We start from the raw sequence: 13855 nt of genomic DNA on the forward strand, positions 1-13855 counted from the left end.
TGATTGTATTTCTTCTTTCATTTTTTTGGAGTTCTGCATTTTCTAGGAGACTGTTTCTAACTTTGGTTTTAGGAACACTATAATAGTGAGTCAGTATAGGTAAGTGGTTAATGCTAAAGATTTATAGCCAAGTTGACCTGGCTAACCTTGGACAAGCTGTTTAACCTTTTTGAGACTCTTTTGTAAAATATTTATTTTCCTTCATTTTTAAAAATCCAGATCCTGCACAATCTTTTATTTATAAAATTTGGGTACCTAATAGAGTTTTTGTGAAGGTTAAATGAGATAATATAAATAAGATACCTTAGCACCATTCCTGCTGTAAAATCTTCACCTAGTGGTAAATCTTATATTTGTAGGGAAGTGTTTGTAGTATATTGGCAAGAACATGGGCAATTAGTATTAGAAAGACTTAAGGTCACTCACAAAACAAAAAAGAAAGACTTACAGTCAAGTTCTGGCTATACCACTGAACAGCTAAGTGACCTTAGGCATGTTGCTTAACTTCTCTGAGCCTTTTTTAAAAAATCTACAAAGAAGGGGCCAGGCGCAGTGGCTCACTTCTGTAATCCCAGCACTTTGGGAGGCCGAGGTGGGCAGATCACCTGAGGTCAGGAGTTCGAGACCAGCCTGGCCAACATGGCGAAACCCCGTCTCTACAGAAAATACAAAAAATCAGCCAGGCATGGTGGCACGCACCTGTAGTCCCAGCTACTCAGGAGGCTGAGGCAGGAGAATCGCTTGAACCCGGGAGGCAGAGGTTGCAGTGAGCCGAGATCACACCACTGTACTCCAGCCTGGGCAACAAGAGCAAAACTCCATCTCAAAAAAAAAAAATATATATATATATATATATATACAAAGAAGAGATTGTAATACCTACCTTACAGGATTATTGTGAGGTAGTATATATATAGCAACTGCACAACACTTGTCACATAGTAGGTATTCAATGAGTGATATCTATTATTGTTACCATGTATAATATACACTTTCTTTCCTTCTTTTTTTTTTTTTTCGAGACAGAGTCTAGCTCTGTCACCCAGGCTGGAGTGCAGGGGCACCATCTTGGTTCACTGCAACTTCCACCTCCCAGGTTCAAGCGATTCTCCTGCCTTAGCCTCCTGAGTAGCTGGGATTGCAGGCGCATGCCACCACACCTGGCTAATTTTTGTGTTTTTAGTAGAGATGGGGTTTCACCATTTTGGCCAGGTTGGTCTCGAACTCCTGACCTCAGGTAATTAGCCCACCTCGGCCTCCCAAAGTGCCGGGATTACAGACATAAGCTAACACGCCCGGCCTACAATTTCAAATATATGGATCCTTAAAACAGTTCTGTGAGGTCAAAGCGGTAGGTTTTATCCCATTTTGCAGATTAGGAAATGAGGTCCAGAGCAGTGATTTTTTTTTTTTCAAGAGTATTTAAGTAATTTTTTTTTTACAGAACCAGTACTAGAACACAGGTCTTCTGACTTTTGAGCTTTTTGCTCTTCAGCTTTTCCTTATAAATAAATGTTTGGATTAATGGATTGATGTCAAAAATAGGTTCCTTTTAGTGTTTGCTCCTTCCGACTCCACTCAGATTCTTTTTTTAAAATTTCTTTCTAAAAAAGCATAACTCAGATTCTTAATACAGATTGTTCCAAAGCACATTAGGATGGTGGAGTTATTCTTGTCAACTTCAGTCTGAATTACTTTTAAATTTGTCCCCAAAGGTGGTTTTGACATTATGGGTTTTACTCTGATCTTTGTTCTTGTGTCTTCTGAAGTTCCGTGTAATAGATACTCTAACCCAAGAAGTGATGGCTGTTTAGATTTTCTTTTGCATACAATTCTCATTCCCAAAGATGTCTCCCTTTGGTTGTCCAAAAAGCTTTCTGAGGTATAGTTACTTTTAGAAGAGGAAATACCGTTTTAATTCATTTGTGCTCTTGAGATTGTGTATGTGTGGTAGGTGTTTTTGTTGTATTATTACAGGTTGATGAAAAGCCCAGAACCTTGATGACAGATTGTCTGGTTATAAAGCATTTTTTACGTAAAATCATCATGGTGCACCCTAAGGTAAGCTGTTCCTTTGTACAATAATGATTCTCTTATTTAAGTCATTGTTTTCCAGAGACCTTTACTGTGTAGGACATGGACAGATATGATTGGTTCTTTTTCTTTCAATGAAGATGATTAAAACGTTTAATATTTGAGGTCATGGTGGCTCATACCTGTAATCCCAACATTTTGGGAGGCCGAGGTGGGAGGATCGCTTGAGTCCAGGAGTTTAAGACCAGCCAAGGCAACATGGTGAGACTCTGTCTCTACAAAAAAAATTTTTTAAATTAGCCAGGTGTGGTAGTGAGCTCCTGTAATCCCAATTCCTCAGGAGGGTGAGGTGAGAGGATTGGTTGAGCCCAGGAGGTTGAGGCTGCAGTGAGCCATGATTGTGCCACTGCCCTCCAGCCTAGGTGACAGAGTGAGACCCTGTCTTGGAAAAAAAAAAAAAAAAAGACAACTTTCAACTTTCAATATTGAATTGATTTGGTTTCTATGTCCTTAAGACAGTTGTTTTTTTTTTTTTAGAGAGACAAGGTCTCACTATATTGCCTAGGCTAGTCTCTAACTCCCGGGCTTTAACAATCCTTCCGCTTTGGCCTCCCAGTGTGTTGGGATTACAGGTGTGAGGCACTGCACCTGGCCCAAGGCAATCTTTTTTTTTTTTTTTGAGACAGAGTCTTACTCTGTTGCTTAGGCTGGAGTGCAGTGGCATGATCTCGGCTCACTGCAACCTCTGCCTACCAGATTCAAGCCATTTTCCTGCCTCCGCCTTCCTAGTAGCTGGGATTACAGGTGTGCACCACCATGCCCGGCTAATTTTTGTATTTTCAGTAGAGACAGGGTTTCACGGTGTTGGCCAGGCTGGTCTCAAACTCCTGACCTAAGGTGATCCACACACCTCAGCCTCCCAAAGTGCTGGGATTACAGGCCTGAGTCACCACACCCAGCCAAGGCAATCTTAATGTTGGTTATGTGTTATAGCGAGAAACCTCTGGATAGAGAGAGCTTTGTTTTGGGTTATTTTCACTTTTTTTTTATTGCTTTATTGTATCACTTTAGATACCTCTTCCCTCCTCTGTGCTTTGTTTTTTGTTAAAGCTAGATAATAAACCTTGCTGTTTATCTCCTTTTCTAAAGTGACTATAAGAACAAATAAGGATTTTTTTTTTTTTTCCTGAGACAGGGTTTTGCTCTGTCACCCACGCTGGAGTGCAGTGACTTGATCTCGGCTCACTGCAGCCTCTACCTCCAAGGTTCAAGTCATTCTCCTGCCTCAGCTCCCTGAGTAGCTGGGATTACAGGTGTGCACCACCACACCTCGCTAATTTTTGTATTTTTAGTAGAGATGGGATTTCGCCATGTTGGCCAAGCTGATCTTGAACTCCTAGCCTCAAGTGATCCACCTGTCTCAGACTCTCAAAATGCTGGGATTACAGGCGTGAGCCATCATCATGCCTGGCCAAGAAATTTTGATAGAATATTTTGAATATTAGAGAGCTAAATTTTTTATTATCTGTAGTTAAATATGTTTATAAACACTTAAGCATATCTATGACATCCCCCTTCTGCCATCTTCCTACTTTTTGCCTATTGTTTCAGTCACTATTCTAAGTGCTCTTTGTGCACTCGCTCACTTAACTCTTACAACACCCCTTGTGAAGTAAGTTTTATCATCATCATCTGCATTTTGTAGCTGAGAAAACTATGGTACAGAGAGTAAATAACTTGAAGAGTCAGGATTTGAACTCAGGCAGTCTGGTTCTAGAGTTACTTCTTACCTTATGTTACACAGAAAGAAAAATACAGGTGAATGGAGAGAATAATTAGAACAGTGAGGTACACTGGAGAGGATATAAAAGTCAGATGGATAAGAGGAAGAAAAAGCAAAGAAAAAAGCATGGAATGTTCCACATATGAAAATAATAGAAATAAAAATGGATAGTTCCTTTAAAAAGGAGGTGAAGGGGCTGGGTGTGGTGGCTCACACCTGTAATCCCAGCACTTTGGGAGGCCAACTTGGGCGGATTGCTTGAGCTCAGGAGTTCCAGACCAGCCTGGGCAAGATGGTGAAACTGTCTCTACTAAAAATACAAAAATTAGTCGGGTGTGGTTCCATGCACCTGTGGTCCCATCTACTTGAGGGGCTGAGGCAGGAGAATCGCTTGAACCCAGGAGGTTGAGGCTGCAGTGAACCGTGTTTACACCATTGCACTCCAGCTTAGGTGACAAAGTGACTCTGTCTCAAAAAAAAAAAAAAAAAAAAGTTAAGGGATAGGGGTTGAGAGAATGGCAAAGAGGCAGGGATGATTTCTGATAATTTGTGACAACCTGGAGCTGTGATATAGGGCTCAATATATTTAAGATTTAGAATTTAAACACAGGCAAGCATTAAGTATGTTTAGGGAAAATACAAGTGATAAAGAATGTATTTTTCGGCCAGGCGTGGTGGCTCACGCTTGTATCCTAGCACTTTGGGAGGCCGAGGTGGGTGGATCACAAGGTCAGGAGATTGAGACCATCCTGGCCAACATAGTGAAACCTTGTCTCTACTAAAAATACAAATATTGGCTGGGCACAGTGGCTCACGCCTGTAATCCCGGCACTTTGGGAGGCCGAGGTGGGCAGATCACCTGAGGTCAGGAGTTCAAGACCAGCCTGGCCAACATGGCGAAACCCCGTCTCTACTAAAAATACAAAAATTAGCCGGGCATGGTGGCGCACGCCTGTAATCCCAGCTACTCAGGAGGCTGAGGCAGGAGAATCACTTGAACCTGGGAAGTGGAGGTTGCAGTGAGCCGAGATTGTGCCATTGCACTCCAGCATGGGTGACAGAGCAAGACTCTGTCTCCAAAAAAAAAAAAAAAAAAAAAACAAATATTAGCTGGGCATGGTGGCGCGTGCCTGTAGTCCCAGCTACTCAGGAGCCTGAGGCAGGAGAACTGATTGAACCTGGGAGGTGGAGGTTGCGGTGAGCTGAGATTTTGCCACTGCACTCCAGGCTAGGAGACAGAGTGAGACTCCATTTCAAAAAAAAAAAAGAATGTCTTTTTCCTGGCTGAGCACGGTGGCTCATGCCTGTAATCCCAGCAGAAGTAAAACTTTGGGAAGCCGAGGTGGGTGGATCACTCACTTGGGTGGTCAGGAGTTCAAGACCAGCCTGGCCAACATGGCGAAACCCCATCTCTACTAAAAATACAAATATTAGCTGGGCACAGTGGCGCGTGCCTGTAGTCCCAGCTACTCGGGAGGCTGAGGCAGGAGAATTGCTTGAACCCAGGAGGCGGAGGTTGCAGTGAGCCGAGATTGCGCCATTGCACTCTGCACTCCAGCCTGAGCGACAGACTGAAACTCTGTCTCAAAAAAAAAAAAAAGTCTTGTTCCTCTAGGTTCATCCGTGTCACAAATGACAGGATTTCCTTCTTTTTAAAGGCTGACTAGGCTGGGTATGATGGCTCATTCCTATAATCCTAGCACTTTGGGAGGCTGAGGCAGGAGGATCACTTGACCTTGGGAGTTCAAGACCAGCCTGGGCAATATGGTGAAACCCTGTCTCTACAAAAAAATGCAAAAAGTAGCTGGGTGTAGTGGCACATGCCTGTGGTCCCAACTACTCAGGAGGCTGGCGTGGGAGGATCACTTGAGCCTGGGAGACCAAGATCACACCACTGCACTCCAGGCTGGGCAACAGAGAAAGACCCTGTCTCAAAAAAAAAAAAAAAAACACAAAAAAAACTAACTGTATTCCATTGTGTATATACCACATTTTCTTAATCAACAGAAAGACAAATACTGTATGATTTCACTTATATGTGGAATCTGAAAAAGTCAAACTCATAGCAGAGAATAGAATGGTGGTTGCCAGAGGCTGGGAGTGGGTTAAGGAAGGAAATAGGGAGTTGTTAGTTAAAGTGTACAAAGTTTCAGTTAGACAGGAGGAATAAGTTTTTAGAATCTTATTTCACAGGGGGGTGACTATAGTCAATAATAATGTATTATATATTTCAAAATAGCTGAGAGTAAATTTCAAATGTCTTACCACAAAAAATGCTAGTAAGTTATGTGATAGATGTTAATCTACTTGATTTAATCATTCCACATTGTATACATATATCAAAACACCACATTGTACCCTATGAATGTATACAGTTATAGTTTATCAATTAAAAGTAATGTTAATTTAAAAATTTTTAAGCTTATTCTTTTCCTTTAGGGATTAGATATGGAAGTTTTTAATCTGTATCTTGGCTCATGTTAAATCTCACACTTAATTTATTGTTTTGCAGGTCAGATTTCATTTTAGTGTAAAGGTAAATGGAATCCTCTCCACAGAGATCTTTGGGTAAGTTCTTAGGTCTATGGCTTAAGATGATGCTATGGCTCTGCAATTTTTCTCAGCTATTATTGTCCTATTTCCAAAAGGTTCACAGTTTGATATCTTGACCCAAAGTCACCTTGAAACTAATTTTCTGACACCCCCACATTTTATTATTTTAGTAGATTCATCCCTGTCTCTAGAGGGGGTAAACTTAAAGATTGCCATTTTCCCCTTGGTTAATTAGTTACTGAATTCTAGTAATCGCTGGGGTGGTAGTGGTCATGGGCCAAAATTTATGTCAAACAGAGATTGATTTTAGAATCTTTGAGAGATGGCTTAGCTTTGCTTTGCTTTGCAGGGTGGAGAATGAACCCACTTTGAACCTTGGGAATGGAATTGCTCTTGTGGTCGACTCCCAGCATTATGTGAGGTGAAGGCGTAAAGCCTTGTTGTCCCTCTGCATGTTTTACTCTCCTCTCGAGTACGAATGTGGGTAGAAATTGGAAATTGTCTCACTTGTCATTTGTAAGTGCCAGGTGTCAGCTTCTCTATAAGAAAAGCAGAAGTAAAACTTTTTCTATGTTGAAAACTGCTATTTTAAGTTATTTATGTATTTGAATCTATTCTAAATGACCTGAAGACATGTGCCTTCTTCTCTTCAGGCCTTATTTTACACAGACCCTGCTAGTTCCAATCCCATTTAGGCATGAGAAGAGAAGACTATGAATTTAAAACTTTACTTGAATTCTTGGCTAGAGAGATAGTATGAATACAAAGGAATTCAGTGTACATTATTTTTTGTGCATCAGCATTTTGCATAGGTTTGGAAATCATCTCTCTGCCCATCTCCATCTTCTTCAGACTCCAAGAAAGTAAATCTGGCCAGGCGCAGTGGCTCATGCCTGTAATCCCAGCACTTTGGGAGGCTGAAGTGGATGGATCACTTGAGGTTAAGAGTTTGAGACCAGCCTGGCCAATATGGCAAAACCCCGTCTCTGCTAAAAATACAAAAATTACTGGGCATGGTAGCACATGCCTGTAATCCCAGCTACTTGGGAGGCCAAAGCATGAGAATCACTTGAACCCGGGAGGTGGAGGTTGCAGTGAGCCGAGATCACGCCACTGCACTCCAGCGACAGAGCAAGACTCTGTCTCAAAAAAATAAAAAAAATAAAAAATGTAAAAAATCCATGGAGGAGGTGGTAAACAATATGGAACACACAGAGCCCTTCTGTCTTGCCTTCCTGTGCCATTTAACTACCACAGAATCCAAAGTGAAAATGAATTATATCAAGAAAAGACCTAACATATGCTTAAGTCCAATTAATTTATTTTTTCTTTTTTTGAGACAGGGTCTCAGTCTGTTCAACCCAGATGCCATCATAGCTCACTGCCGCCTTGATCTCCTGGGCTCAAGTCATTTTCCCACCTCAGCCTCCCGAGTAGCTAGTAGCTAGGACCACAGAAATATGCTACCATACGCTGCTAATTTTTTTTTTTTTTTTTGAGACGGAGTCTCGCTCTTTCGCCCAGGCTGGAGTGCAGATCTCACCTCACTGCAACCTCCACCTCCCTGGTTCAAGCGATTCTCCTGCCTCAGCCTCCTGAGTAGCTGGGACTATAGGCGCATGCCACCACGCCCAGCTAATTTTTTTGTATTTTTAGTAGAAATGGGGTTTCACCATGTTGGCCAGGATGGTCTCAATCTCCTGACCTCGTGATCCTCCTGCCTCGGTCTCCCAAAGTGCTGAGATTACAGGCATGAGCCACTGTGCCCAGCCCATATACTGCTAATTAAAAAAAAATTTTTTTTTGTAGAGATGAGGGTGTTGCCTAGGCTGGTGTCAAACTCCTGGACTCAAGCAATCCTCCTGCCTCGGCCTTTCAAAGAGCTGGGATTACAGATGTGAGCCAATGTGTCCAGCCCTAATTTAGTCTTTATTCATTAGTTTCTGCCTCTATTTATGTGCCCAGAGGCAACACTAGTAGTCAAAGTCTCTTAAGGCTTAAAGAGACTGCCTGTGGTTCTTAGTCTGTTTTCTTATTCTCACCCAAAATTACACCTCAGATGAGAATATTTTTGTCATTTAATATGCAGGTAATAATTTCCCCACCCCATATCTTTCTTTAGTGATCCTCTAATAATAAACAATCCTTATAGGTAGCAGCTCATCATCATAGTTGTACTGACACAAGTTTAAGCCTTTGAGCCAATTTTTGTAGATGTGTTTCCTTGGATGACCTGATTAGGGACAAAGGGAAAGGTTCATTAATATTTCCTCTCTATTAATTAATTCATTCATTCTTAATCAGCTTTCTCAGGTTGACTATTTTCTCTCTGTTTAGAAAAGAGCTATTGGAAAGTAACAAAATTTTACTAGATTCTTTCTAGGAGAGAAAGATGGCCTGATTTTTTCTCGTTGTTACTATCAAACAGCAACCTCAGACCTCTTCAGCGGAAGGTGTAGCATGCGTGAGAGCAGACTTATAAGTATCATGGGGCCAGTTTTAGGCCATTTGTGATTCATGGGCCCCCTCACACAATGCTGACCTTTGAATGAATTTGGAAATTTGCTCAGAACGAAAGATTAATTTTAGTGGAGGAAATATACTTGAGAATAAGAAACAGGCTGGTCATGATATCTCACACCTGTAGTCCCAGCACTTTGGGAGGCCAAGGCAGAAAGATTGCTTGAGGCCAGGAGTTTGAGACCAGCCTAATAAACATAGTGAGACCCCATCTCTAATAAAATAAAATAATAGTAATTATTTTTCGAGACAAAGTCTCGCTCTGTCGCTCAGGCTGGAGTGCAGTGGCGCAATATCAGCTCACTGCAACCTCCGCTTCCCAGGTTCAAGCGATTCTCCTGCCTCAGCCTCCTGAATAGCTGGGATTACAGGCGTGCATCATCATGCACAGCTATTGTATCTTTAGTAGAGATGGAGTTTCACCATGTTGGCCAGGTTGGTCTTGAACTCCTGACCTCAAGTGATCCACCCACCTCAGCCTCCCAAAGTGCTGGGATTACAGGCGTGAGCCACAATGCCTGGTCTAAAATGTTTTTTTAAAAAGAGAAACTAAGAAGCATCCGTTAGTGGCAGCAAAAGCAGGAGCAATGATATCTCTGAAATGCCAGTTTTTCTACTACTTCCATTGCTGTGATTCCCTGAGTGAGACATAAGTTATTTATTCCAACAAAACTGATATGGCAGGTTGTATGGTTGTACATATGCTAGAGGTTACAAAAATAATTTTGAATGCTCTTTTAAATAATTTCTTAAGAGGAAAAAATGTTAAATTTGACTTGTCTGTTTTCTGACAGTAGACCGAATTTTGGTACAATTGAATCACACTGCAGCAGAATTCACCCTGTGCTAGGACATCCAGTAATGCTTTTCATCCCTGAAGACGTGGCTGGCATGGACTTGTTGGGAGAACTGATACTGACTCCAGCAGCTGCACTGTGCCCTAGCCCAAAGGTTTCTTCCAACCAGCTTAACAGGATTTCTTCAGTTTCCATATCCTTTTGATGAAAAGTTCCATCCAATTATCTTTGAAATGGGTTTTTATATCCCAGTTTTAGGAAAGCCTTTAGTATGTGAATTCTGCATCTACAAATATGTATGATTTGTATAAAAACATATAATCTAATGTGAAAGCCAAGCTTGAAAATTTTGCCAGGGAACTGAAAACTGTAAAATGTGACACATGCCATGCGTTTTTCATACAATCCAATATGACTGAAGCATGAAATGAATGGTGCATGAGGAAGAGATGGGACTAGAAAAGTAGTCTGGAGTTGAATATGGTAGATCTTGAGTGCCATACTAAGGATTGTGAATTTTATTCTCTGTATAGTAAGAAACCATTGAATGTTTTGGGAGAAGTCTTTAGCAGCATTATAGAGTACGGATGGGAGACAGAAGTTAGTAATACTAAGTAAATAAGTAAGTGAACTGGATTAAAAATAATGAGTGCTTGACGGCTGGGTGCAGTGGCTTACACCTGTAATCCCAGCACTTTGGCAGGCCGAGGTGGGCGGATCACTTGAAGTCAGGGGTTTGAGACCAGCCTGGCCAATATGGTGAAACCCTGTCTACTAAAAATACAAAAATTAGGCCGGGCGTGGTGGCTCACACCTGTAATCCCAGCACTTTGGGAGGCTGAGGCGGATGGATCACAAGGTCAGGACTTGGAGACCAGCCTGGCCAACATGGTGAAACCCCATCTTAGTAAATACAAAAATTAGCTGGGCATGGTGGCAGGCGCCTGTAATCCCAGCTACTCAGGAGGCTGAGGCAGGATAATCACTTGAACCTGGGAGGCAAAGGTTGCAGTGAGCCGAGATTGCAGCCACTGCACTCCAGCGTGGGCAACAGAGTGAGATTCCGTCTCAAAAAAATAAATAAATTAAAGCCAGGCGTGGTGGTGTACGCCTATAGTCCCATCTACTTGGGAGGCTGAGGCAGGAGAATCACTTGAACCTGGGAGGTGGAGGCTGCAGTGAGCCAAGAACACGACACTGCACTCCAGCCTCGGTGACAGAGCAAGACTCTGCCTCAGAAAAAATAAAAATAAAATAACAATAATAATGAGTGCTTGAATCTAAAGTGTGGTAGGCACGGAAAGGCCAGACTTATCACCTGAATTAATCAACAAAATGTGGTAACCAGTTCATTATTAAGGTAAGGAGAGATTAGGGGCAGGGAACGTCTAAGGTTGATGTCAGATGTCTATTCTATGTCTAGAATAGGCAAATACAGAGAGAAAGTTGATGGAGGGGCTTTTTTTTTTTTTGGAGACAAGGTCTGGCTCTGTTGCCCAGGCCAGAGTGCGGTGACACAATCTCACCTCACTGCAACCTCTGCTTCCCGGACTCAAACCATCCTCCCACCTCAGCCTCCTAGAGACCACAGGTGCATGCCACCATGCCCAGTTAATTTTTGCATTTTTGGTAGAGACAGAGTTTCACCATGTTGCCCAGGCTGGTCTCAAACTCCTGGACTCAAGCGATCCACCAGACTCGGCCTCCCAAAGTTTTGGGATTACAGGCATGAGCCACTGTGCTCGGCCTGGAGGGGCTTCTTTTCAGAGTAATGAAAATGTTCTAAAATTGATGGTGGTAGTGACTGCACAACTCTTTGAATATTCTAAAATCCATTTTATTACACATTTAAAATGAGTGAATTGTATGGTATGTGAATTGTGTCTCAATAAAGCTATTTAAAAATATTTCCATGAATAACTGACAGAATAATGATACTTTCAGCAAGATAAAAAAACATTAATAGCAGATTTAGGAGATAAAGAAGATGAGTTTGACATTAAACATGTTGAGTTTATGGTGCCTCAAGACATCCTTTGAACATAGTAAGGAGCTATATAGGAATTTGGTCTGGAACTTGGAAATGGTCAGATTTAGAGATACAGAATTTTAGAGTCTCAGTTTCCTCCATAGGTAAGAGTCGTGTAGTGCTGTGTTTAGAGCATGGCACAGGAGTGTAAATGTTGGATTCACTACTAATTAGCTGTGTGACTGTAGGCAACTCACTTAACCAGCCTAAGCCTTTACTTCCTCTGCTTTAAAATGAGGATGATACTTATCTCATAGGTTTAGTTTCCCTTGCAAAAATTGGTTTTCTGTTCTTTTGGGGTTTGTTTGCTTGTTTTAGAATTAAGTATAATAATCCATGTGAAGCTCCTAGCATATAATGAGTACTCAATAATATTAATAATTGTTATTGTCATATGATTGAAGCTATAGGAGTAAATGAAGTTATAGAAAATTATAAACAATGAGAACAGGCCGGACACGGTGGCTCATGCCTGTAATCCCAGCACTTTGGGAGGCCGAAGCTGGCGGAGCACTTGAGGTCAGGAGTTTGAGACCAGCATGGCCAACATGGCAAAACCCTGTCTCTATTAAAAATACAAAAATTAGCTGGGCATGGTGGCACATGACTGTAGTCCCAGCTACTCGGGAGACTGAGACAGGAGAATTACTTGAACCCAGGAGGCAGAGGTTGCAGTGAGCACTGCATTCCAGCCTGGGCGACAGAGCAAGACTCTGTCTCAAAATAAAAAAAAGAGAGAACAGAAGAGGCGTGGTATGATAGATGTCAGCTATCTGATGTTGCATATCAGATATCAAAAGATACCATAGTATCTTTTAGGGAGGAGGAGGGAGCAGGATAGTGATGAAGACTATGCTTGGACATTTTCTATTTTAAAACATGCTTTTTCTTTATATCTAGATAGTACAGAACAGTATAGAATAAATAAGTTTCTTCTTCCTCCTCATTCCATCGTCTAGAAGGGATAAGACAGACAAATTTTTTGTCCTCTTGGGGAAAATTTAACAGATAGATATTAGGTAGTGATAAGTGCAGTGGAGATAAATAGAACAAAGTAATAGAGAATGATGGAGATGTTATTTTAAATATGGGCAGTGAAGCCTCTGAGGAGGTGATGTTTTAAAAAAGAGAGAGAGCTAGCTATAAAAATTCTGTTGAGATTTTACTTTCTGAAAGTGGCAAACTTGATAATTTAGACCAACCTTCTCAATGAAGGCAAAGGCTAGATGAAATATTAAAACATCATAAAAGCAGGCCGGGTGTGGTGGCTCACGCCTGTAATCCCAGCACTTTGGGAGGCCAAGGTGGGTGGATCACCTGAGGTCAGGAGTTCGAGACCAGCCTGACCAACATGGAGAAACCCTGTCTCTATTAAAAATACAAAATTAACCAGGCATGGTTGTGCATGCCTGTAATCCCAGCTACTCAGGAGGCTGAGGCAGGAGAATCTCTTGAACCTGGGAGGCGGTGGTTGCGGTGAGCCGAGATCGCACCATTGCACTCCAGCCTGGGCAACAAGAGTGAAACTCCATCTCAAAAAACAAACAAACAAACAAAAAAATCATAAAAGCATCAAAGAGCTAATGAAGAGGAAGAGTTTCTGTGCCATGATTTAGGAGAGGTTTGAATTACAGAGAGCTGAGCCTAGCATTGGGGGATGCTTTTGCCCTGGAGTAGTTTGCCAATTAGAGCAAGCAGTTGAGAGGCTAAGATGTATTAATACTTCCAAATCAGTGCAGGACAAGAAGGCCAAAGAATCCAGGACCTGCTGAGCTTGGGAGTGCTGCTAAAAATACCTCTTGCCTTGGGCAAGGGATAACTAGAAGGCTATATTTTAAGGAGTAAGGTGAACCTGAAATAAATTACTCTTCACATGGACTGTATATGCTTTCTGGTCATCTAGGCAGGCCAGAAAATCTTAAACTTTGAAATTGGATTAGGATGATTTTAGATTTGTTAGTTCTAGATGTTTTATAGAAGCAAACAAAAATTTCTAGAGGAAAATAATTGCATCCTGTGCTCCCAATTATTTAACACTTTGTCAAATACAGTGTCCCATGGTGCATATGCACACACACATGCACAGTCACAAATAACCAGGTGTAAGAAAGGACAAGATAATATGAACAAGAGCTAGCA

At 41.7% G+C, this 13855-nt stretch overlaps 1 protein-coding gene across 12 annotated transcripts in view; it reads left to right on the forward strand.

Moving 5' to 3' along the window:
- The window catches only part of TOP6BL (TOP6B like initiator of meiotic double strand breaks), a 98652-nt gene that overhangs the window by 49616 nt on the left and 35181 nt on the right, over nt 1-13855 (forward strand). For 9 of the 12 annotated variants that reach the window (XM_054661436.2, XM_054661431.2, XM_054661432.2 and 6 more), the window contains 4 exons: nt 1978-2061; nt 6330-6385; nt 6720-6791; nt 9685-9879. In XM_054661436.2, the coding sequence (XP_054517411.1) occupies nt 1978-2061; nt 6330-6385; nt 6720-6791; nt 9685-9879 (407 nt within the window). The remainder of the gene's footprint in view (nt 1-1977; nt 2062-6329; nt 6386-6719; nt 6792-9684; nt 9880-13855) is intronic. The other 3 variants (XM_054661441.2, XM_054661433.2, XM_054661442.2) reach the window with 1 other exon arrangement.

This window comes from Pan troglodytes, chromosome 9, assembly GCF_028858775.2.
Source record: "Pan troglodytes isolate AG18354 chromosome 9, NHGRI_mPanTro3-v2.0_pri, whole genome shotgun sequence".
NCBI classification, from domain to species: Eukaryota; Metazoa; Chordata; class Mammalia; order Primates; family Hominidae; genus Pan; species Pan troglodytes.